The 25,310-nt window shown below is 38.5% G+C and overlaps 2 protein-coding genes across 4 annotated transcripts; one reads left to right on the forward strand and one right to left on the reverse strand.

Moving 5' to 3' along the window:
• The first annotated feature begins 881 nt into the window (after window positions 1–881).
• On the forward strand, window positions 882–8,951 carry serpinc1 (serpin peptidase inhibitor, clade C (antithrombin), member 1). The gene is made up of 8 exons (XM_053513512.1): window positions 882–991; window positions 4,361–4,735; window positions 5,296–5,511; window positions 5,600–5,737; window positions 7,145–7,363; window positions 7,446–7,620; window positions 7,724–7,788; window positions 8,622–8,951. The coding sequence occupies exons 2-8, from the start codon at window positions 4,361–4,363 to the stop codon at window positions 8,799–8,801; spliced, it is 1,368 nt and encodes a 455-aa protein (XP_053369487.1). The 5' UTR covers window positions 882–991; the 3' UTR covers window positions 8,802–8,951.
• A 1,275-nt stretch (window positions 8,952–10,226) lies between these two features.
• On the reverse strand, window positions 10,227–25,062 carry zbtb37 (zinc finger and BTB domain containing 37). 3 transcript variants are annotated; one of them, XM_053513560.1, is made up of 4 exons: window positions 24,630–25,062; window positions 22,278–23,220; window positions 21,817–21,916; window positions 10,227–16,137 (listed from the first exon to the last, which is right to left on the reverse strand). In XM_053513560.1, the coding sequence occupies exons 2-4, from the start codon at window positions 23,213–23,215 to the stop codon at window positions 15,595–15,597; spliced, it is 1,581 nt and encodes a 526-aa protein (XP_053369535.1). In that variant the 5' UTR covers window positions 23,216–23,220; window positions 24,630–25,062; the 3' UTR covers window positions 10,227–15,594. The 3 variants fall into 3 exon arrangements, with proteins under 3 accessions (XP_053369535.1, XP_053369533.1, XP_053369534.1); XM_053513558.1 differs by having other exon boundaries at window positions 22,278–23,225; XM_053513559.1 differs by having other exon boundaries at window positions 22,278–23,241.
• Between the last annotated feature and the right edge of the window lie 248 nt (window positions 25,063–25,310).

The raw sequence follows: 25,310 nt of genomic DNA on the forward strand, positions 1-25,310 counted from the left end.
TTTAGTACTTAGTGTAAATATTTTTGTTATATATGTATATATGAGTAATGTGATTAAATATGAGAGACCTGACCAATGGAAGCAACCACAGATCATAATACTGCCTCCGTAGGCTTGTACAGTTGGCACTATGCATGATGGGTGCATCGCTTCATGCACTTCTCTCCTCCGTCCATCGCTCTGTGATGGGGCAAACCTGGCCTCATCAGAACACATGACCCTTTTTCATTGCTTCAAAGCTCCAAAGTGCAATCTTTATGCTCTCTATCAAAATGAGGCTTTTTCTGATTAGTCTTTTTAAGAGAAGGTTTTCTCATGGCCACAGCTGTTCAGTCTCCTGGTACATTTATGTTTAGTTTTTCTCTTTTGAAGCTAAATATTCCACATTATCTTTTCAGGTTTTAATAATGTGTTGAACAGTTTTTAACCACATTCCAGTCATCTGCAGAAGTAAGTATTTGCATGTTTAAATCTAAACTGTGCCTTTGCTTTGGCCGGGCAGTGTACTCCTCTTCCTGCACAAGCACAGAATAAAGCAGCCCTTGTGAATGATGATAATGAGGTTACATGTTTTAAGTGTTTGTGTTTTTAGTGTATTTGTTTGAACACACTGAGACGTCAGTGTCGGCCATAGTTCAAACAAGTATTTTATGCCAAAATCAGCTCAAACACGAGACTTTTGCTTTATGGAGAAGCCACCTACTGTCCAGAGGTAAAACAAGATGTCTGTAAAAAGGAGAGAAAGAAAAAATAAATAAATAAACGGCATTTCCGAATTTTTTTGGGAACAGCAAAATGTTGTTTTAGACTAAGTTTAGGAGAAGAGAAGAGCTGATCAATAGCTCAAAGGTTGCATTGAGTAAATTGTTGGCACCGCAGTGCTCTGAGGGACACTGACCTGTTTGTTTGACTCTGTTACTTTTTATGCTTTAACGCTGAGCAGTGTCACCTGAAAATCTGCTGCCTTTGGAAGGATTTAATATCGTACAAGGTATGTCAATGGTCAGCTGTAATAATGATACAATAATAAAAAACAGTGCTAATTATTTGGAATCTAATCTTTAATCCTAATCCTAACTGACTATCTGTGCAGTCATGGGAACTCGATTTATATATAAATATACTGTATATACATTAGAATTTCATCTTATGAAGTTATTAGTATATTAACTGGAACTCCTTAGTATATTATATAGATTCATCACACACAGACTGTACAGCTTATTGTATGATACTTGATCCGGGCTCCCTTTGCATGAATTACCTGGACTAGGGACAAAAAGGACTGGACTGTTGCTCAGTGGTTCTCTTTTTAGATAAAAGTAAATTTTGCATTTCATTTGGAAAACAAGTCTGGAGGAAAAGATGAGAGGCACAGAATCCAAATTGCTTGAGGTCCAATGTAAAGTTTGCACAGTCCGTGTCGGTTTGGGGAGCCATGTCATCTGCTGGTGTTGGTCCACTGTGTTTTATCAGGTCCAAGGTCAACATAGCCATGCTAAGAAAATGTCATAATTCTGAGAATTTTCTTCGAATTTTGTCACTAGGAGCAACTTTTAGTCTTAAGAAGCTAAGGGACTAAAACACCCTGATAATGAGAGCAGACCAGAATGACCAGACTGCTCTGATCTGCCAGGAATTGTATAGTAACTCAATTTTCTGTGTACATCTGTGATGAGCAGAAAAGCATCTCAGAATTTTATTTATATGTATAATATAATTGAACAATTTTTTTGTCCACTGACACTCAGCCACCAAAATATATTTCTATCCACCTTTGGTATGTAGAAAAGTCTACCAGAAATTTTAGAGCACTTCATGCTTTCCTCTGCTGACCAGCTTTATGGAGATGCTCATTTCATTTTCCAGCAGGACTTGGCACGTGTCCACACTGCTCTACTGCACTACTAATACTGTACCTGGTTTAAGTACCATGATATTCATGTGCTTGACTGTCCAGCAAACTCGGCTGACCTAAACCCTATAGAGAATCTATAGGGTATTGTATAGGGGAAGATGTGAGACATCAGACGCGATAACGCAGAAGAGCAGCTATCAGAGCAACCTGGGCTTCCATCGCACCTCAGCAGTGCCACAGACTGATCACCTCCATGCCACGCCGCATCGCTGCAGTAATTTATGCAAAGGGCGTCCCAAACATGTTTTGAGGGCTGTACATGTTTATACTTTTTAGTAGTCCAAAATTTATGTGTTCAAAAATCTTTTTTAAATGGTCTTAAGTAATCAAAATTTTTGAGATACTGAATTTTGGGTTTTCATTAGCTGTAAGCCATGATCATCAAAAAAAAAGCTCTCAAAGGTAAATTCATTTTGACATGGAGTGACAACGTTCACATAATTATGTTTGTGACATTTCTCATAAGTTGCTAAGAGGTGCAAGCAGTGTGTTTGTTAAGATTCCCTGGGGGTCTAATGTGAATTCTGTAGTTCACATGATTATAAGTTTGTGAGTGAAGATAGGAAGATGATAGCCTTTACTATGCCCTAAAAGTACAATACGGCGACAGTCTTTTCTTTGCATTCTACATTGTTGGAAAGCTGGGGTCAGAGTTCAGCGTAAACCCTCATATGACTCTTCTTGTTGCTGCGTCTTAAATGTTTGATCTTCTGATCAGGAGCATGGAGGCTTTAAAGCACTGAGTCACCACTGCCTACAGACTGAGGTTTAGGTTTAAACTAATCTTTAACCAAGCGTGAACCTGAATCAAGCAAAGCAGTGGGTGAACAAACCAGACCTGAATGAAAGCAAACTGTCCTGCTGAACAATTTTCTAAGAATGCATTGGTAGAGTCATTAAGTCAAGTCTGAATCAAATGGTTCCATAAAACACAAACTTTTAAAGTAACTTCATTCTCCGTTCTAATTCCTATCAGTCAGTAAAAAATGTAGATAATGAATGATGCTTTTCAGAGCTGAAGCAAACTGAAGGAAAATATTTCACACAGATACAGGTCAAAAGCTTCAGTTTATTGTCACACTGTGATGAAGGAAGGAATTAACACAGAATGGTGAAAAAAACATAAAATATCTAGGCTGATATTCACAAAGCTTCTTAGAATTCTCTCGGAGAGCTCCTATCTTAGCTTCAAAATGTCCTAGCTGGGAGTCCTAGGCTAAAAGTGATTTAGGAAACTTATTAAAACCTTTATCTTAGTGAGGAGGTGTGGTTGGCCCAATTGCTAGCGATGATGTAGCAATTCAAGGACCGTGATTAGTGGATAAAAAATAACCTCTGACCTCTGTAAAGGTCTTGAAATGGGCTCTTTGTGAAAATAATACATGATAATCGAATAAACACTGAGATCATTAAGTTTGTATATAAAGAAATTGTATAATCATGACTACACTTTATGCAAAGTTTCTGTTATAGGCTAAACATCTATGTTTTAACAGCCAAATGTTAAAAATGTGTCTACTTTTAAAGCAACTAATTTCCACATTAATTTATTTATTTGCCATACTGATTTTATTACTTGTAATCCATTTCAAATTGATTGGAGCAAAATGGCTCACCTTTTACCAATTTACATGATTGCAGGACAGCCCATTTAAGTTGTATGTAGCCAACAATCCAACAGAGATAGACAGGGGGTAAGAGAATAAGAAAACCAAATTGGACAGAAGAGCAGTGTTCACTTTTAGCTTTATGTTCAGTGTTTGGAGATGATTTCCTCTTTCCACCATTTTGTCCTCTGCTATAGAAACTCTTAAGCCTCTTAAAAGTCCTCCTCTCAACTCTTTGTGAATACGGGCCCTGAGCAGGTGAGGGTTAAGGGCCTTGCTCAAGGGCTCAACAGTGGCAACTTGGTTGTTGTGGGGTTTGAACCTGGGATCTTTCCACTTAACCACTGAGCTACCCCTGGCCCACACTTTACACATCTTTACACTTTTTTTGTTTGAGTGCAGAATTCAGAATTGGCCCCGAACAATTGTTGAAAACCCATCTCTCCATAAATTCAGTTCTGATGCAGTAACTAATGTGGTCAGTACATACAAAAGTGCCACAAAGTCGGAGGCTGGCAATTTGAGCATTTTCTGAAATTTATACTTTTAAATACATTTTGTCTATGAATCCAAACTTTTGGGCCATCATGCATCATGCAGTTTCTCCTCTCATTTGAGAATTATGAGCAAATTTTTATATTATTGACATAATTATCCAATTGTATTATTCACTGATGCCTTGGATACATCACTGTTAGCAGATTGTCAGTATTAGATTAGTATTGGCAGCCACAGTGGAATTTTAATAGAGAGGAAGTTATACAGGTTAGATATGATTTGCAGTTTTGTTTCATTTAATTAAAATTTATCTTCTTATATCTTCACTCTTTCCTAGATGAGAATAAAGTGGGTGGTGTTTGTAGGAGCTGTCTGGATCTTGTCCATCTCCACAGCTCACGCAGGTACTGAAGTCTGCAACATGAAGCCCAAAGATCTGCCCCTGGAGCCGGTGTGTATACACCGCAACCCAAATGTCTTAGACAATGAAGAAGAATCAGCCAAGCCCCAGGAGACGATGCCTGAATCCACCAACCCTCGAGTGTGGGAGCTGTCCAAAGCCAACGGGCGCTTCGCACTTTCTCTTTTCAAGCAGGTCTCCAAAGGCAAGTCTGAGGAGACGAACATCTTTATGTCCCCACTCAGCATCTCAACAGCGTTCGCCATGACGAAACTGGGGGCTTGCAACAGCACGCTGGAGCAGATCATGCGTGTAAGGCAGCAAGATCATATTTAACACTTAACTAAAATGTGCATTCAGGTCAAAATGTCCAATTCATTTTGTTTTGAGAGTGACAATGTAACAAGTATTATTATTATGATTATTATTATTATTATTTCTAGCACCCTCCAACAGACAAACTACATTTGGTTTGTCTATTTCATTTAAGGAAAAGATTATTTGTATGGGAATATTAAAAATCAGTTTTGCTGAGGTCTCCATGAAATTATGATTGCACATTAAAGTGCTACAGCACAGGATTTCTCAGTTTTGATAGGTCAGAAGGTTTTAATTCATTTGTACTGCACCTGCGAATCACGGGCTTATGTTAAGGCATTCTGTCTAATACAATTTCTATAGTAACAGCTCATTCACAGGGACTTACATATTCTGTATGATGTCATGTTTTTCCCCCCCAAAATAGCCAATATTCACAAATTCTCAGAGTGTATTTCATTCAGTAGTGTTTATGATGTGTGTTTTTTTTTTTCATTACATAAAAACGAGTAAAAGATTTTTATTGACGCTCCATCCATATGCTTCAATCACAGGTGTTTGAGTTCGACTCAATAAAGGAGAAGACATCAGATCAGGTTCACTTTTTTTTTGCCAAGCTGAACTGCCGCCTCTATCGCAAAACACACAACTCTGTGGAACTGGTCTCAGCCAATCGTCTGTTTGGAGAGGAGACGTTCGAGTTCAATGAGAACTATCAGAACATCAGTGAAATGGTCTACGGTGCTAAGCTGCTTCCGCTCAACTTTAAGGTCTTAAATGCTTCACAAAACATCACTAAGAAAACTGTGAGGACTGCCTCTTTTATCATTGTTGCTCAGGCTTTGTTCATTCCTGCAGGAAAAACCTGAACTTTCGAGACAGAAGATCAATGAGTGGATTTCTGAGAAGACAAACCATAGAATAAACAACACTTTGCCCAAGGGCTCAGTCAACGCAAATACTATTCTGGCGCTGGTCAATACCATCTACTTTAAGGTAGGAATAGCTTAATAGGTTCTTCAAGGTTTCTCAGAATAGTCAATGGGTTTAGTTTTCTAAAAAACCTCTACTTGCAAGTTATCTTCTTTTTTTTTTGATGTATAGCCAAAGTGGGCAAGGGTAGAGAAAGGAAAATGCTTAGAAAAACTGAAACCGATATAGTTATGAAACAGCCGTTATTATTCTTTTCAGATGCTCGTTCTTGAAGTTTTAACATCCAGAAAAGGAAAGCAATCCCAACTAGTCTAAGTACAAAAGGTTTAAATGCAACACGCTTTATGGTTTGCTGTAACAATAGCATAATCCAATCGTCCATCTGCACTGCACACATCATCTGAGACGATCTGTCTGGCGGCACAGCGACATTTAATAGGCAGATGGATGAATGCCAGACCATCTTTTCAGATCCAGTGTTGAAAAAAAAACGTAGGAAACAGAATAAAATAAAAAAATCCAGCACTTTGCAGAGAAAAATAAAGAAACCAGCCAGCCTCGAATATAATTTTTTTGTGATAAAAGGGAAAAACGCTGTAATTGAAAAGTCACCAATGACTTTGAGAGCACAAAAACAATTATCGGTACATTTTTTAACAAGAATAAATAATCATAAACCTTTTCCTTAGTGGCTCTTCTCACACCCCACACAGCACCATGCAGATAGACATGCATCAGGACTCTCTTCTGTTCTGGCGTCTAGGTGGTAGAGCAACCCTCCTGTAGAAGGAAACCCCAGCAGCTGAGTCACTGACAGCTAAATGGCGTCTAAAGATGTACCATTTCAAACTACTTGGGTTTACCAAGAAAAACCCTTAGTGTTTTAAATTGATGCCCCTTTAATCAGTTATTTAGTGAACCATTATAAGGCTGTATTTATTGCTAGAGGGGGTCTGCCAAATGCTATCAATGTGAATGTAAATGCATTTAAATACTTGATTAGCTGCTTACCTGTTATATATATATATATATTTTTAAGTCAACCAAAATACGACAATGGGCAACAGACCGGAGCTCTTGTTCACTCTTGTTCAGCTTGCTAATGGATTTATGTAGGGCATCAAATTTATTACATACACATTTTTGCTCCAGAATGATTAATTTTATTGAAAAAAATACTCTGGTTTGTGTGTATTGCAGTGTAAACTACATGCATAAATATCACACATGCCATGCAATTTCAGCAAAAACATGCTAACTGCCATAAACACAGGCATGTCCATTGGACACCAGCATGGACTTAATGACAAACTACTGCCTGTAGTTTAAGCCTAAAAAGAGTGAAAGAACAGGGGCGTCCAGTAACAGGCAATCAAAGTAACTTCTTTCTAAATCGCATGAATGACTGGAATCCTTCACAAATGTTCTTTTATTTTACACTTCTAAGTGACATATGATGTTATTATCCAGGGCCAATGGAAACATAAGTTCAACAGACAAAATAGCATGGAGGACAAATTCCATGTCAGCGAAACACACAGCTGCTCAGTGCAGATGATGTACCAGGAAAACACATATCGATATGGATATTTCCAAAACGACAAGGTACAGGTGCTGGAGATGTTCTACAATGGAAATGGCATTTCAATGTTGATTGTATTACCGGACAAGAATGTAAAGCTGGCTAAGGTACAGTTTTGCACATCTCTATTTTTATTTTTTTCCCATAAATAAGCAAACATCTACCGACTTCCACAACTCTTTATTAAAGGTGGAGGAACATTTAAGCCTTAATAAACTCGATGGTTGGTTAAGCAACATGGAAGAAAAACCTGTGGGGGTTCGATTTCCACGTTTCCGCATGGAGGAAGATTTCAGCCTCAAAGAGATGCTTCAGGCTATGGGCCTTCAGGATATCTTCAGTGTGGAGCATGCTAGCCTGCCAGGTAAAGCCTTTGGTTTTTAATTTCACGAGTCAAATCAATGCACAAGCACGACTCCATAAGCCAAAATGAAAATATTTTTTTTTTCTCTGTGGAATATTTTCAGGCATGGTATCAAACAACCAAAATGTACTTTATGTCACTGATGCCTTCCACAAAGCATTCCTCGAAGTAAGTTCTTGTTCACACTAATTAACTCCGCTGTGCTCCTGTTTAGTGATGTAGTGTTATTTATTAAAAATGTAGTCTAAAAATTTTACAAATTACTTCTTTACTTCTGAAGTAGGTTTTTGTGGCTGCATACGGATATGATAACTGCGGAAGTCAGATTAAAGTCTTGCACACACATCTAACTTGCATTTCCGAGCAGCAATATATAGCATGCAGGTTTATCATAAATCCTAAATGACATTATTCTACTACACATACTTGAAATACAGTAAGGTCACAGTGTAGCGCAAAGTGCATGCGTACTACTCGTATATCAAGTCCTAGCTCGTTTGCTGATCGCGTGATCACAACTGAGCCACTGGTTCTTCTCTCTTGCATGCTACAGGATTATGGGTAATTGTCTCCCATGCTCAGTCTCAGTGCGCATATGCCACTTGTAGTCATCCGTGCACGTGCACTGTCAACTATAACCATTGTTGGGGGACGTTACTTTTTAAAGTAACTAATTACTTTACAAAATTACTGTAATTGAAAAGTAATCCGTTACATTACAGCGTTAACTTCTGATAAAAGTAACTAGTTAGAGTACTCTTCCATTGCAGAAAATGAAAACGCCTTTGTGATTCCTCATACATGTTGTTTTAGTCAAGACCTTTATAATTATTCTACCATCATCACTGAGCAAAGTTTAGCTGAGTTAGTAGTTAACAGATTAGCCCATAATCTGTTAACTACTAATACCCCTATCTCACCTACGCGGTTTTGCGCAGTGGCCATAAGTACGGTCCATCATGAGTTTTGGCGCTGTGATTAGGTTTCCATCTTTCTTCCAGGTTAATGAAGAGGGCAGCGAGGCTGCCGCAGCTACTGCTATCCTGTTTGGTGGTCGCTCACTCAACCCAAACCGAGAGGTGTTCATAGCTGATCGGCCTTTCCTCCTCTTCATTCGAGAAACCACCATTAACACACTGATTTTTGCAGGCCGTGTGGCAAATCCCTGCTCAGACAAATAAGAAGATACAAATTCACTCATTTCCTCATGAGTGAGTAGAATAGAGAGGAAGGTTGTAAGAGCTGATGATAATGTTCTTATTCTCATCCATCAGGTGGTATGGTGTTCATTTTCATTATTCATTACAAATAAAACAAAATTATTACAAATGGTTGTTGTGTTCCTATATTATACACATCCCAAAAAGTTTTGGTTTTAATTCTGTATGTTGGGGATTTCCTGCTGAAGCTAGTGAAGCTATTGAGAGTAAACACAGAAACAACATCTCCCTCAGTCTGAGGTTATGAAGTGTTCCAGCACTGAACCAATCCAAATTGGTAAAACACCTATGAAAAGTCACAAAATCATGGCCTAGTACAAACCCCACCATTTTCCAAATGAAAAAAGCAATGTGAGAAAAGGGGAAACCAGCCAAATCCTACCAACAAACCATGCTCGCTTCAAATGAGCTGCGACTGTAATGCAAGACAGCAATGCTATACACATCCAGGCGGTGACATCATAGGGGTGGGGCTTATATACAATGTAGCATTTCATTGAACAATCATTGTTCATTGACGATTGTCAAATAATAATTAATTATTTTGGAAGATTAACTAAAAAAGTTATAATAAGAATATTGCTAAAATTATTCTCTATAATGTCTTTTCCAGATATCACTGTATGTCGTTACATGGCCCGCATTTGAATACTTAAACATGATTGGCTCCAACATTTTATGATGTAATAGGACTCACTTGTGACATGTTTAACAAGATCTTTCACTGACATTTTCAGCTGCTGTTTCTTAAAAAAATATACAGTATATTCAATTAACAAAAAGCCAGGTATATATCAAAACATGTTCTAAGGAAATTAATGTAAAAATTTGATTAAAGTAAACATCCAAGTTAATAAACACATACACAGGAGTTTAGATTAAAACGATTTTATTTTCCATGTTAGAAATGTTGGGTTTATCAGATCACACAATGTGGGCTTCGTATATTCAGGCATTTATAGAATATTGTAATAAATCCTTCACAGTTAAACACTTAAAGTGCTTTATTTCCTTTTAGGAGAATGGATTTAGAATCTGCTATTGAGGAAGAAAAACAGTGGTTGTGAAAAGAAGCATTCACATTATAAATCACTAATAATCACAAGTATCTCTGTACCTTTTTCCAGAGGGAAAGCAAAAGGCTGATTTTCAATAATTATTTTTTATACATTATATTACTTTGAGTTTCAACATTATTCTGGTTATTACAATAAATGTCTAAAATTTAAATATATGTGTAATTGATGTCTAATGCACTATTAAATCATTTCAACTTAAAGTATCCAGAGTAAAATACCTTATTTTAAAAATATGCTTAATTCGTGTTAATGCAAAATAAAATATTTAATGTATGCTTAAGAGTAATATGATTAAGACAGACAAAAATATCTTTAGAAACTATATTGCTTTCGGGACATAAACAATATAGCAAGACAAAATGAGAAAAAAAGTTATTTTGGCATATACTGGTGCAATACGTTTAGATGACTGGAAATATTCTTATAAACAGACTAATGTTTGGCCATCACAAATGACAAAGACATGCAAATTAACAAGTAACATTTTAAACCGAGTCTTTCTCCACCCTTAACCACCGCACCCCCCCAAAAAAAAAAAGATTGTGAGAGACGGCAAAAAAAAAAAGACGGAAAGAAAAGTCTCTGCCGTAGCCTCACAAATTAACAGTGTTGGTGTTCTGTAAAAATTTTGCATTCGACTCGTCTATGTTCCCTGTACAAAACATTCTGAGGGACGAGACAAGACTGAACAAATCTGTCCGATATGGCTCAGCACTGTCGTTCAGTGTTCCCAGATTTTTTTTTTTTTTTAAGAAAACGAATACTTAGTAGAGACATGCAATTGAAACTTCACAAGCTTACTGTTAGAAAATTTGAGGTAAGTGGAGTTGCTGAATGAGGAGCTGCAAAACATTTCACCGCATTTTCCAAAAGCAACAGCGTGGATAAAAATACAACAAACATACAGTACAGGATCTTGAATTTTTACAGCTCACACCTAGTAACTAGAAGCTGCTTAAAATTGTTTACTACTTTACTCTCATTGTGGCATTTCTAATGTATTTCATGCGTGATAGAACCTGATTTTGTTTTTCTGTATCAGACTTATGTCTTCTGGATATTTGTTCAACTGCAAGCTTCGTAATCTTGAATGTTGTAATATGACATACATTAATGTATTTGCACAAACTGTTCATGGAAAAATAAATATTTGAACACTGGCACATGAGGTTTATGTAAATGTGCTCATGCACAGTGGTGTCACTTGGGTTTGGGGGGGGGGGGGGGGGAGTACATGAAGGGTGCAGAAAACACTGGATGACCCCATCATAAGGTATAGCACCAAAATTGCTAATCTATTCATTATTTGTGCATTAATTTAGCAAAAAAAATATATTTTTATTTCTGTAACATTACTGTAACAAAAAACTGTACAAAGCTTACATGTATTACTATAAACACAGGAATAAAACAAGGTAACTGATTTTTCTTACCCTCTAATGCACTCCTGTTATTATTACTCGAATACTAAGATGGTATTGAATCACATGGTTTTATCTGTTGTTTTGTAGCTTTTGTTGTTTTTATTTACTTGTCAAATAGCTAAAAATGGTGGTATTCAGTAGTTGTCCACCTTTATCAATAAACTTATTGAGAATTAAGTTCTTAGGTGAAAGACACGCACACACTCCCCAAAGTGACACCATGAGTTACTTCACTGGGTGACAGTAACAACACTGTTTGTTCAAGTAGAGAATTCAAGTAACAAGGTCTGGCTCATGAGACCCTCATACTTTAAAGGTTAAAACTATTTAAGCTTTATACGAGGAGTGTTCAAGTAAAACCGGGACTTTTGTTTGTGCAAAATAACGGTACAGTTTTGAGACTATATATATATATATATATATATATATATATATATATATATATAAAATCCCCTGCTTAGACACCATCAAGGTAGAAAGTTTTCTCAGTATGACGGAACCAGAATTGGACTGCCTGCTTCATATCTGCCTTCCAGGAACTCCTTTAATGGTCCAAACATATAGGAATAGCTTGGTGCGAGATCAGAACTGTACGGCGGACGTGGCGATAACTGTTTGAATGATTGTGTGTCCAGTTTCAACAGATGGCTGCGTTTTTTCCACAAGTTACTCAAATTCGTTATCAGTCGATTTTCAAGGATCAGGCGTTCAGCTCACAGAATGTTTATGGGAACGACTGCAGTGGGGTGCCGAGTCACCTTAGCCGGGATTGTCATTTGCGCACACACTGCCTTCTTTAAAATGTTTGCACCATTCAAGTGTTTTACTGTGGCTAAGAGTCTCATCACCGTACTGTGCTTGAACTCTTCTGTAAACATCACTTGGTTTATGTCGTGAAATGTCATCACAAGTCCCGGTTTGACTTGAACGCCCATGGTGTAATAGCTCATGAATAAAGCAAATTCTAGCCTTTACACCCTTCCTTGTTGGTAGCTCTCATGTGCAGTCAGTGTGCCTTTAGGCTTGGCTAAGTGTGATTTTATCATACAGTCAAGGTCGAGCTTTGAGAAAGTTTATAGATATCACTGCGTTGGAGTTAAACAGGCATATACGACCAATTCAGTTTGTGATCTAATGGGTTTTCTTGAGGTTGAGGTACGAATGCACATAGATAACACCTTATCAGAATACACTTCATGTCTAAACATGATCAGACGGACGGACGCTGGTTGGAAAGTGCGCTGAAATTTCTTGCAACAGCTCAATTTTTCCTGTAAATCCCGACATGAAAATATGTAATACTGTGGTGTGTGCGTTTAATGTAGAACACTTGTTCAGTCAATGCCGTCTATCTGCAGTAGCTGTGCTGATTATTAAAAATTTTAAATAGCACTAGTATTTACATTGCAGTAATGTGTTTCTCCTAAGTGATTAAAGCTTTAAAAGCAAACGAATACAAATTAAAACAAGAAGTTCAGAGTAAAACATTTCAATCAAGAAAACTTCTGTTTTGTAAGGTAATAAAAAATATGTTGATGGGTTGAAGTGACTTTTTTTGACCCAGACAGATTTGAAGAGACTGCAAATTAGCATCAGCCCCGACATTTTACACTTCTGCTAACATTCTGAAACTTGGAATGATCGATCATACACACAAATCCTTTACATTGTATTGAACACAAAAAAAAAAAGCAAAAACAAAAAAAAAAAACATACCAAATCAGATACTGAGAAATCACGATAACCACCACCCTGCCAATATGGGACTGGCTATTATAAAACAATCTTAAAATATGAAAAAACCTGCTTATATCGTATCACACTAGGTTATGATTATGAGGTTATGAATATATAAAGTTGTAATCTACATTGGCTGTTCTCATGAGGTTGCACTGGAGTAAAAAGAGACCCGCGACGTCGGCATGCTCATTAACCTGACTGACGCACACCGACGCTGCATGTACACACAGTTAGATAACAACGTGTTGCTACTGCTTCTGAGGCCTTAACTACGGAGATGCTTCTACATCATCATCGCCGTTGTCAATGTTTTTTTTTTTTCTTCTGCTGCACTTGTGAATTTGAAAGTAACGTGAGGTCCAAGAATGTCAAAATGAACTGATTTTAGTGTGAAGAGTAAACATCCAAAAATAACTGGACAAAGTTCCTGATATCGTTCTAAAGAGGTGTTGACCTGTATTCACGGAAGCGACAGAAATGGTAGAAAAGTCTTGAAGAGTCCTGAATGGTTTTAAGAGGATAAGAGGTGCATTCCATTGAAAATCATCAGTAGCTGTTTCTCTTCTAAGCTCTCCCCAGTCATGAGGGAAGAGGAAAAAAATTACGGTCACAACCACGTGTGATTCACAGCCTTAAAGGAAAAAAAAATAAAATAAAAAAAGTCCCCACCATCCATCCATGAAAGAAATGGCCTTCCACTTTACCCAAGCCTTTCTCTCCTTTCTCACACATAAAATGTCTCTATATGCATCAGTAATATATAATTACATATTTTAAAAGAAGAAAATCCCCCCCCCCCCCCCCCATCTTTAAATGTCGGATGTAATCTCTCTGTCTTTTTGTTTCATTATTTTTAATAATAGTCCTCGGCCTTGCACTCAATGTCAGAGGTATAATGTCTATGATACGTTTCTGTTCCTTTGGTTCCCGAGAGCTTCTGTCACTTGAAGTCGAATCATAGCACCAGCTGGTAACATCTGCTCAAAAAAAATGAATAACAAATTGACTCCACATTTAAAGTGCTCTCTTCTCTGATAAATCCTAATCTCACAGTCATTCCGTGGCATTTCAAAAAAAATTCTGGTGACAGACGTACACGAGTCCTGGATTTGGTTCCACTCCTGACGCAGTTTCTTTCGACGTTTGCCATAAAAACGTTCTTTACCTACGAAACCAAACGCTTCCCAACAACTCTAATGTGCTCCATCACCGTCAGAGTGATACTGAACAAAAAAATCTACAAATTACAAACCGCTTATTGTTCACTTATTACAACAAGGAAAAAACAAACAAACAAACAAAAAAAAAAAAAACAGTAAAATATAGAAACATGGAGAAACTGAGTTGAGTGCATCCACCAATCTGTGTGGAACAGATCTGTATTGCGTAGTGATGAGGGAGAGGTAACTGAGTGGTACTGTAGCTTATCTGAGGTTGAACACTTTCCTGTTTTCTATAGTACTGTATGAATTATATTCAGCAGCTGGATTTGGAGTATGGAAATGAAAAAAGAAAAAAAAACTGAACCAAGCAACCATTTGCAACCCCCCCCCCACATTCCAATATCAGTCTTATCACTGTTGAAAGAAGACTAAATTGCGTTATGCAACAAATTATTAAAAGTCCATCAGCTAAGTTTTTTTCTAGGCCTATTGACTAATTTCAAACAGAGGAATTTATAACAAAGCCAGGTTGGCACTTAGAAACAAACTAAACAAATTAGGAATCTGGCATTAGAGCATTAGATCAGACCTGAGGGGCCCTAACGAAGAAAAACAGAACCCGTTTTTCTAGCCTAGCTATAGCTGGGGAGCAGCAGCGTCAAACCCCAGATCAAAATGTTAGGATTGTCTCAAGGCAAGTATTTGAGGACTGAAACATCCTCTATTTTATAATCACCATCTGGCACAGAGAAGTTTGGCAATTTTATACAATGTGACCAAATCATAACACATCACCTCTTTGTCCTGAATTCTGAAGCTTTTGTTACAATTGTACAAAAATATAAAAAAACCCACCTAACACATATAAAAGACAGGAAAGTCAAATAAAAAAGTAAAAATAAAATAGGAAAAAAAAGAAAGAAAGAAAGAAAACAAAAAAAAAAAAAAACAGAAATAACTGCATCCAGTGGTGTGTGAGGTTGTTGGAGTGTGGCTTGTCTTCATTTGTTGAAGTAACGGTTCAGTTTGCGCAACTGAAGGTAGATGCGGTTTAAAGCGCGTATGTTATTTATTTATAAATACCTAATCAATATTACTCTAGTTTAGTTTTATAGCAAACAGTCTTAGCATTTGTTTTGTTGTCTCAAGCATAAGAAGCGAAGATAAAATACCCACCAGCTCATCCACCGTTTTTTTTAAACATCAGACCAACAGCAGCTTTTCAAGCAGCCAGATATTCCGTGCTCCATCAGCTGCTGACTGACTTCTTTTCTTCTTTTTCTTCCCCCACAAAGCCCCAAATGTTTTATCTTCTCAACCTCCATGTGATGTATTGAACCTAATCGCTTCAATCAGGCCCAGTGGTGGAGACCGACGGTTGTATCCCTTCGCCAAAAGATGAAGCTCCCCCTCTAGCTCCTGCTCCAGTTCCCTCAGACTCGTCATCTTCGTCATGCTGAGTGCGGCGTGGCGTGGCAGCGTTTGCATTGGTAACGTTATTGTTGTTGGTGGTGGTTTCAGGTGAGGCGCTATGCGAGCCCTCGTGTGGCGTGCAGCCTGGGTGGTTCTTGCGGAAATGCTGGTTGAGGATGGCCTGGAAGGGGAAGCTCTTGCCACAAACATGGCAGTGGAAGGGCTTGTTTCCCGTGTGCTTGCGAATGTGGTACTCCAGCTGGTCCTTGCGTGTGTACTTCTTTCCACACATGCGACACACAAAGGGCGTGATGCCCATGTGAAGTCGCATGTGACGATCAAGGCTGCCCTTCTGGTTAAAGGACTTGCAGCAGTAAATACAGGTGAGACGCGGGTTGTAGCGGAACCAGCGATCACCCACCTGCTCACGCAGATACTCCTCATACCCTCCCACATCAAACACTGCTGCTTCCTCTCCCTGCAGAGCAGAAAAAAAATGAGCTCATCCACTGTACTTGCTCTTTAAATTGCACAGGAACAGGTGCTTTTCATGTTTTGAATTTAGTGGTATGGCATTTTAACAACAATGAGCTGGCTGAGAATAATAAAGCGAAAGAACAGAGACAAGACGCTTTCAAGGAACACAGAGTGGATGAAGAATGTATACTTAATTAACTGCACATCTTATCTATCAGCAAACTCATACAAAACATACACACACATGCGCACATACACACAATTGCTTAATTAGCAGCAGAACATCAAGTTGATCTTATAAAAAATATATAGACATGGGATTATTAAAAATAGTTGAAGATTTCTTAAGGGGCAGAAACACAACTGTTAAACCACTACTGAGAACAAAGGCAGTGAAAGCAGGAGCACAATAGCTGTTAATAAAACTGCTCAATAAGGAGGCTACAGAACTAGCCGAGTGTCACAAAACAAAAGAATCAAATAGAACTAGAATTGTGAGTGATTCATTACTAAATACTATCAGAGCTTATTTTAATTGATTATATCATTAGATCAGTTTTCGATTTAGAATTGCTTCACACTTTTTGAACTACTTAAGCTGTTAAATAAATGTTCTCTTAAAATTCTTAAGTCCTTAAAATATACTCCACAGCCTCTGCAGAAATGCAACTGACTTCCTTCTTCTGCATTTCGCAAGAGTATCACATCTTCTTTCAAGTTTATATAAAGTTGGTGCCCCACCGTGACCCGGTGTATAGGTTAAAGCAGTAGATGAGCAGCGAGTCAATGAGTGGGTGCGGTACCACCATCTACCGAACTGGACTGTGGCACAGAAGATGGGCAGAAAAACATATCACTTTGAGTGCGATATGATATTTGAAAAAGAGGAAAAAAAGAAAAAAAAGTAAAGAAAAAAAAGCAATACCATAAATCTCACAGCAATTGAAACCATATTAAATACTTTTAGTAGTTAATTTTTTTTTTTTTTAAATATGTAACTGATATTGAGAAGCTCTAATCAATGTGATCTTGCATGTTGATTATTTCTGGTCCACCCTCCCAAAATGTGTGCATTCATGTAATGTCTCCCTAAAAACAAACTACTTTATACGTAGTCATATGTCCCACATAAAAAAAAATAAAAAATTAAAAACGCAAACACTGCAGAAAACATTTTCTGCGACCATAGAAAATACCACCAATCTGTTTCAACACTTGGAGCGCAATCACGTTATTGAATATTAACAAAGCCTGGCTCAAAAAAGACAAAGACTGGCCCAAGAACAAGTGCCTCTACAATAAAATTGTTGATAACACAAGCATATTCAAATGGTAAATGACAGGTAAAAGATTCAAGAAGATGAAAGCAAGTAACTGACTCAATTTCCTACTTCATTGCAAAGTCTATAATATCCGAGCTTAAATAGTTGAGCATATTTACAGTACAAACCTTGTCAGTAAATTATAAGGTAAAACCGACAAAATAATCATTCATTTATTATAATTGAGGTACAATATTCAATTAATCATGATATTGATATTTAAATAATCATATTATCAGGACAAAATAGTGTTATCATACTGTATACAACTGAATTGAAAATCGTAATGCCTAAAAATCAAAGTGAATCAACTTCTTACCTCTAATTCACAGCTAAAATTTTAAATGTGCTATTTTCATATTTATGCCTCTAACATTTTTTGTACAATGAAAACATATCCTGACTGTTATGACAAAGTTTTTGCATTTGAAGTCCATGCACATTGTGTCTTAAAGCACACCACCCTTAATATTGTCTGAGTGATGTCCTACCAAGCAGCATGATCTTTATCTAGGAAATCATTCCAGAATAAAAGCCCCCTGAGCTAAGCAATAAGGTGAGGTTTGGACCAAATGCATATACTAACACCAGGGTATGACAGGAGTGCTTGGACATTGCTGGAGATACCTAGAATAAGAGGCAGAATCACTGCAAAAATAGCATGAAAAGAAACTGCCTGAACAATGCAGATGAGAAACGGGTGTGGCCAAACATAGTCATGGAAGAGAGCCAGGTTGAGTAAGTTCATCTCTAGTATATCAGCTTTTTTCGTTATTGTTGCTCAGCCTAGCCTCAATCTGACAATACTTAAATGCCTGTAAAACCAGACAGCTGAGAAACACATGTTATGGGAATTTGAATTTGTGAATGCATGTGTGTGGTTTCCAAGAGTGATACAGAATATATAAAAAAGAAGCAGCTGGTAACCAGACACCTTGCCAACAAAAGGAAATAACTCAGCATGTATTGTAATATAGGTAGGTGAGAAAGTAAAAACAAGTTCTCCTACAAACCATACTTTCCATGGCTGAAGTTTTTCCACCTTGGTTAAATTTAGTTAATTTAGGGTAAAAGGTGAAATGCACCTTAACAATTGTGTGGTTTCTGAGCCCAAAATTACCCAAATGCAATGCTCATTGTGCAACATTATATTAATAATATGTGGTCTTTCCAACAAGGAGTTACAACAGTGTTCTGGCAGCCTGATCCTGATGAGTTCATCTCAGTCATTCCACGTTGGTATGGGGGCCAGATGGAAGTAAAGTAGCGCTAACATAAGGCCAATACTCTTTTGCTATTCAGGGAAAGTTATATAGCCAGCATACAAGCTAAAAAAAAGGGAGGGGTATCACCCAGCACAAAATATGTGGGCTTTTAAACACTCACTGATTATTTTGTAGATTTCAAAGAGACCAGCATAGAATTAGACATTTCCAAAGTATTACTGAGGACCAAGCTGGTCCTGGCCAAGCAGAGGGAGAAACCAGATGGAACACTCCATTGTCTGGTGAATGCAACCCCATCTCCTTTGGCACATCCACCACTGAGGGACTTGAGAGTATGGATTCTTCCTTTTTAGAGACCTTAACAAGATCAGTAGCAAGAACCTCAAGTATTCCTAAGATTATCTTAGGGCTTTAATTAGAATGCAGGAAACTACACAGTGAATTTCATGGCTATAAAAGCCAAAAGCTGTGACCTTGACCTAGAGAAGTACATGTCTAGTAGCAGCAACAGCCCTCTGGGACCACTACCAATCAACATAGTGAACCACAAACAGACCACCAATAGACCTCTGGCATTACCAGTAAATATCTGAGACTACCAACAGAGCCACGTGGGACTTTGTGAATGATAAAGGAGAATTTGTGGCATGCCTAATAAAATCCAGAAATTCAACCAGCTTGAAAACACTCCAACCCAAACATACCACAGACAAAGGCACCTTATGAGGCATGCAACAAACTTAAGTTGACCAAATGTATTTGCCCAAGCTATATAAGTCAGAAGAACCAAGGATGCTAAAGAGTACCAAGGATCAAGAAGTCGTGGAGTTTGGACCCAAGGACCCCTTAACAATTACTTGCCAATGACCAATAGAACTCCCCTCCTGCCAAAAGCTATTGAATACAGATGAAATCTGAGACTTCTCCAACCCCTCTAGAACAGTATAAAAGATGTTTTTCATCAGACAAAGCTTCTTCTGTCTGAGTCATTTTACAGAAACTTGCCAAGCTGCAAACCCTTGTTTCTTCAGGCTATGCCTTTGCCTATGATTATTATGTCTGCATGTATTCTGACCCTGTCTTGGACTCCAACCATGAATTTTTAGGAAAACCATAAATAAAAAACGATTTAGAGATTCCATCCAACCACTTTTGGCTCGCAGTATTATAATGCCACTTTGCAGGCCACTACACAAGAAAATTTCAGCTTTCCCTGTGTTATTAAAGGGAGCCTCAGATATTCTTGTAATACATATGCCTTGTTTTAAGGTGTTTTTGACTGAATGACTCTCAAGCAGCTTGACCACATAAGCCAGAGGTCTTCACCACAAAGGGATAGTTTGACTGCAGGTATTCATTCCAGAAAAATAGGAGGTAATAGTCTTTCAACAATAAAGATAAAAATTTCAAATGTAGATTTGACATTAATGTTTAAATTATTATTGTTTTGCATAATTGTTTTATCCCAATCCTTGCTTTAAATATGCCATTATATTTCCTCTTTTCTATACTTATTGTACATGATACTTGAACGTGTTTTATGTCAAATTAATGTTAAAAGTTATCTAAATAATATGGCATGCTTTTACAACATTAGTACTGTGCACAAGACTTGAGCCATCCTGCATTTCTTCATACTTAGCTTTTAATGAGACAAATGTTCTTGAATCTTTCTTCGGGTCTCCTAAAGGACTGGCTCTCATTTTTAGAGGAATGTTTTTTGTTTATTAAACCACATAGTGACCTATTAATCATTCAAGCATAAAAATACACCTTAACTTGAGGCAATAACAAGTGAGAAACAGGTGCAGATGACAGATGATCAGGCTGAAGATTAGTAGGGTTGGGTACCTATATAACCGGTATGTACCGGACCGAAACAGAATGAACAAAATTAAGGATTCTGACACCGCGACGTGCAGCAAATGTTTTACAGCAGTTGCGTGTAAAGGGGGAAACGCGTCAAATCTAATGAAACATTAGAGGGCACAAGAAATAAAGTTTAAAGCAGAGGGAAGCACCGTGTTTGACAGCTTGCGGACAACAGCTGGCATGACCCCAGCCCCAGTCATATCTACCGTTATGATGACGACAGCAGCCTTTCCGCAGGTTATACCTCTATCTTATTTATCTGGCAAAAAAATTAAATGTTTAATTTTTCGCGCGGAAAGATGGAACGTACTCACAGTGCCAAAATCTCACGGTGAATCATGATAAACCGTACTTAAGGCCACGGTTCATCATAATGAATCTAATCTAATGTAATGTAAATTACAAAATGCAAATCTTGCATTCAAGCTAACAAAAGGTCAAACGATTACATTAGTATTTGTAAAATACTAATGTAACATGGATTCTGTTTATAATTATGTCTTTCCAGCTAGAATTAGTAGTACTAAAACAGTGACCCCATTTAACATTGCAAAGAAGGCTATGCATGTCCTCTGCAGGGTATGCAATAAGTCATAAAAGGTGTCGTATTTTGCCAGAAAATGCAGATATGGTAAAATTTCTGCAAAAGAATTGCTAAAATTTGAAGTGGTTTAGTTATTGTAGTTGGGTTGGGTCGCTTAAACTTTTAATATATTGTTCAATTTTAAGCATTTTTTGTTCAATAAAAACGTATTCTTGAGTCATTCACCATCATTTTGTGGCTTTTGTAAAGTATCAGCCACCGTTTTGGTTCTGGTACCATTTTAAAAGTATCGATTTGGCACCGGTATAGAAAAAAAACCAAACGATACCCAACCCTAGTGATTAGTATACTGGTGATGATAAATGCTAAGAGTTTAGAACAAATGAGAGAGGGAATTAAGTTGCTGCTGTGGTTGTTACATAAATAACCAATTTTTAAATAGTATTTTCAGGCACTTTCCATCCTGTTGCAGTAAAACATTTTGTTCCCATTTCTTTATTTAATCTACATAATTTACATTTAGGCATTTGGCAGACGCTCTTATCCAGAGCGACTTACATTTTTATCTCATTAGATATTACATTTTTATCACATAATGTGCGTTATACACCAGTGTCAGAAGATTTCATTACAACAATAATACGAAGAAACAAAGGGTGACAAGACTTTCTCACAAAACTGTATATAATCTAAAATCTAGCCAAGTCTAGCTTTACCTGAGAGCTAGGATGCCTTTGATCGCCCACTCTTCCTGGAGACTCACTTTTGGCCCGCGGTCTTTCAGCCATCACCACAACACTGCCTGTTGGACTGAACCTGATACACATAGTACAGCTGCATTAAGCAAAAAGAGAGGACTGGCAAGAGACCTTATAATCTACACAAAAGTTCTAATAAATCATGCAATGAATAAATCTGATACATCACATTATTATAGCACTTATAATGGTTTAAAATAAGCCCAAAATCCAAATACCAATAAGATATCTATTAGCAGTTAAAGAAGCATTACTCATCTTCCTAGGCATTCTACGCATTTAATAGCCATCACATGATTTCTTAATACGTATCCTTACACAAGAATAACAGAGTCACATGCCTGTTAAGGGAGTGCTTTTTTTCTGCCTAAATACTATATCAATGTCACTCAGCCTTTAAAATGCTCACACATACACACCTCTCAGATTCGCTAAAGCTGCTGGATGGCTGAGAGCTTTTCACTCTGGATGCGCCAGTAACGAAACCCTCCTGCACCAGTGTGCTTCGTCCTGAGGTGTCAATCATCACAGTAGGCCCCTCCTCCGTCCCGCTCCCTTCCTCAGCTGAGGCTTGAGTTTCCGCCCCTATCCACTCCTCCATGCGCTCAGTCTTGATGCGCAGGCCTTCCACAACATGCATCGTCTCATCTCTGCTCCTCTCCACGTCAGGCCCTGCCTCAACATACCATTGCCCTGCCCGATTAATGCGCAGTATGGGCTCATTCACAGCACCCACAGCTTCAGGCCCGAGCCCACTGTGCTCAACAATCTGAGGGCTCATGGATTCCCCAGGTGGACTAACCTCCCTGATCTCGCTCACTTCCATGACCCCAGTAGCTACTCCATGTGTAGCCATAACTCTTGAACCACCATGCCTGGGGCTGAGCGAGCGCGAGCCACCCCTCTCAGCCTCAATGGTTCGTCCTGTGCTCCGGCGGCCACGAAGCTCCTCCTCCACATCAGCCAAACTGATCTTGAAGTGGATCCCCTCCAAAATCTGCGTGCAACGGTCAATGATGTGCTGCATCTGCAGGAAGCTGGCAGCCGTCAGGTAGCTGATGATGTCGGCCAGCTGCAAACACAGGCGGCCCGTGTAGCAGAAGGAGAGGAGCTGCTCAAATACCGATGGATTGCGGATCACTGATAGGGACACAGTGCTCATCTCACTCAGCGCCATGTGGTCCCGGAAATAGGGTGAACTCGCAGCCAGGACCACCTTATGAGCACGAAAGCTCTGGCCCTGCACATTCACAATAATATCACATAGCCGGCCCTGCATGCGCAGCTGGTTTAGGTGGGAAAGGACAGAGTTGCTGAAGTCAGGAATGTCCAGCTGAATGCTTCCTGCTCGCTCCATGTGACCTGCACTTTTTAAAAAAAAAACTGCAATAAGATGGAAAGCTATTAAAGAGGTGTGTTTCAGGCTGGACTGGATTCAGGTTTGACATGTTTTCTGAACTGGACATATCTAATATTGACTAACAACATAGATTATAAAAGTGACGAGTGCTGCGTTGATACCATTTTTCAGACTGTGAACAAGTACAAGATACAGCTCATGCACTATGGCTTGATTTTAAATAAAATACATTACTTTGATACATTGGTTTAGTTTCACTTCAGAAAAGTGCTTCTGTGCAGCTGCAAGTAAAGTATGTTTTGATAGTTTTCCTAGTTACGGAACTCCAGCTGTACTTCACTGATAGCAGCAGGTCATTAAGAAGAACATAACCGCTCTGCCAGCTCAGGTATTAGGCCTCACTTTGTCTGTAAACATTTATATCACCTTGCTAGCAGCTGACATTAATGAACCCTATGTGCTGAGTTTTACGCTTAAGATATTTTAGCAGGTTACTTGTACTGTAGGAAGATGCTGCAGTTTCTTGTCTTAATAATTTAAGTGTACAGTCTGCAGTCTCTTTTACTCTGATCATCATTATTAAATTGATAAATATGTCCAAGTTGCAGTCACTTGATATCTGAGCCAGCGTACACTTGGCTTACACTGCCATCAAACATGAGATATGCTGGGATAAGCAAGAATTTTACTGTGATGTAATGTACGTGTGACACATAAAACCATAACTTTATTCTAAAAACCACCCAAAATTATTTTAAGCAAAGCCATTAAACTGTCTGCTCCAGGGTCACAGTATAATGTCTGACCCTGCGCTGTGACCCCAGCTATGCTGGGATTTGCAACGAATGTATTTTAGTGTCCATATATATGGACAGCACGATGTCAGTGGTTAGCATCGTCGCCTTGCACCTCCAGGGTCTGGGTTTGATTCCCTGTGTGCATGCGCTCTGGTTTCCTTTCACAGTCCAAAGCCATGCAGATTAAGCTTATTGGCATTACCAAATTGCTGGCAGAGTGTGTGTATATATGTGTGTGTGTGCCCTCAATGGATTGGCACCCTATCCAGGGTGTACCATGCCTCATGCCCTAAGGGGATAGGCTCCAGGCTCCCCGCGACCCTGTATACAGGATAAAGCGGTATAGATGATGAGTAAATGAGTAGCATACAGTACATGTGAAAATAAAGGCTTAACTATGATTCAGTGACAGAATCATGCGGGTTTGTATCGGCTTTCCTCCGATATCTGTATCGTAATGAAGATGGGAAAAGTCGTATCGGTGCACACCAAATTATGAAGGCTGGTCAAATCCATGCGGTTTACACCAGCGTTCAAGACACTATTAAGACAAACGTTAAAAAATACAACACAGATATAATAACATGAAATACACGAGGAAAAAAAATACTTACCTTTGTTTCTAATATCAAGCACAAACTCGCACCCTAGTTTTTCGGCACTTGAACGTTTTATGGCTACAGTCGGCGGTCCGCCAAAGAAACGGCTCGGAGATTATTTGTTATTTGTGAGCTTAGCATTTTCGCTTGCATAGATGAGTGTGAGTAATGAGCAGTGTGCGGCTCCTGCTGTGCTTTGGGCCATTTCGGTGCAGCTCGGTCACTGCAGCTGAAGCCAAACCGAAAAAAACAGCTACAGGGAGGCGCCTTGCCACTCTCCACGCCAAATAACACCAAAAAACCGACACGACTAAAGACGCTTTCTCCTCCCTCACACGGATAACACGTACAGGATTACATTTGCGTCATCCTATTGCTTCTTAAGTGCTTAATATTTTAATTTAATGCCCTCATGTTGGTGTTCCTTCCCATTTCTTCGCCGTTCTCATATTCCCCATGTATGAAAATGAGTCGATTTGCAGAAACTGCTTAGAATTATGGGAAATGGAGTTCTTTACCCAGTTTCAGTACCCCGCGAAAAAAGGAGAGCGTGACTAGCGTGAACTCAGTTTCCCATGAACCTTTGTGGTTTTGGCACAGTTAAAGGAAGGGAGGTGTAGTTTGGTTGCGTTTCTACGACTTGCCCATTTTTATACCACCGACTGAGGAAATGGACAAAATAACTGCATTGTATTT

This window comes from Clarias gariepinus, chromosome 15 (genome assembly GCF_024256425.1).
Source record: "Clarias gariepinus isolate MV-2021 ecotype Netherlands chromosome 15, CGAR_prim_01v2, whole genome shotgun sequence".
Taxonomy (NCBI): domain Eukaryota; kingdom Metazoa; phylum Chordata; class Actinopteri; order Siluriformes; family Clariidae; genus Clarias; species Clarias gariepinus.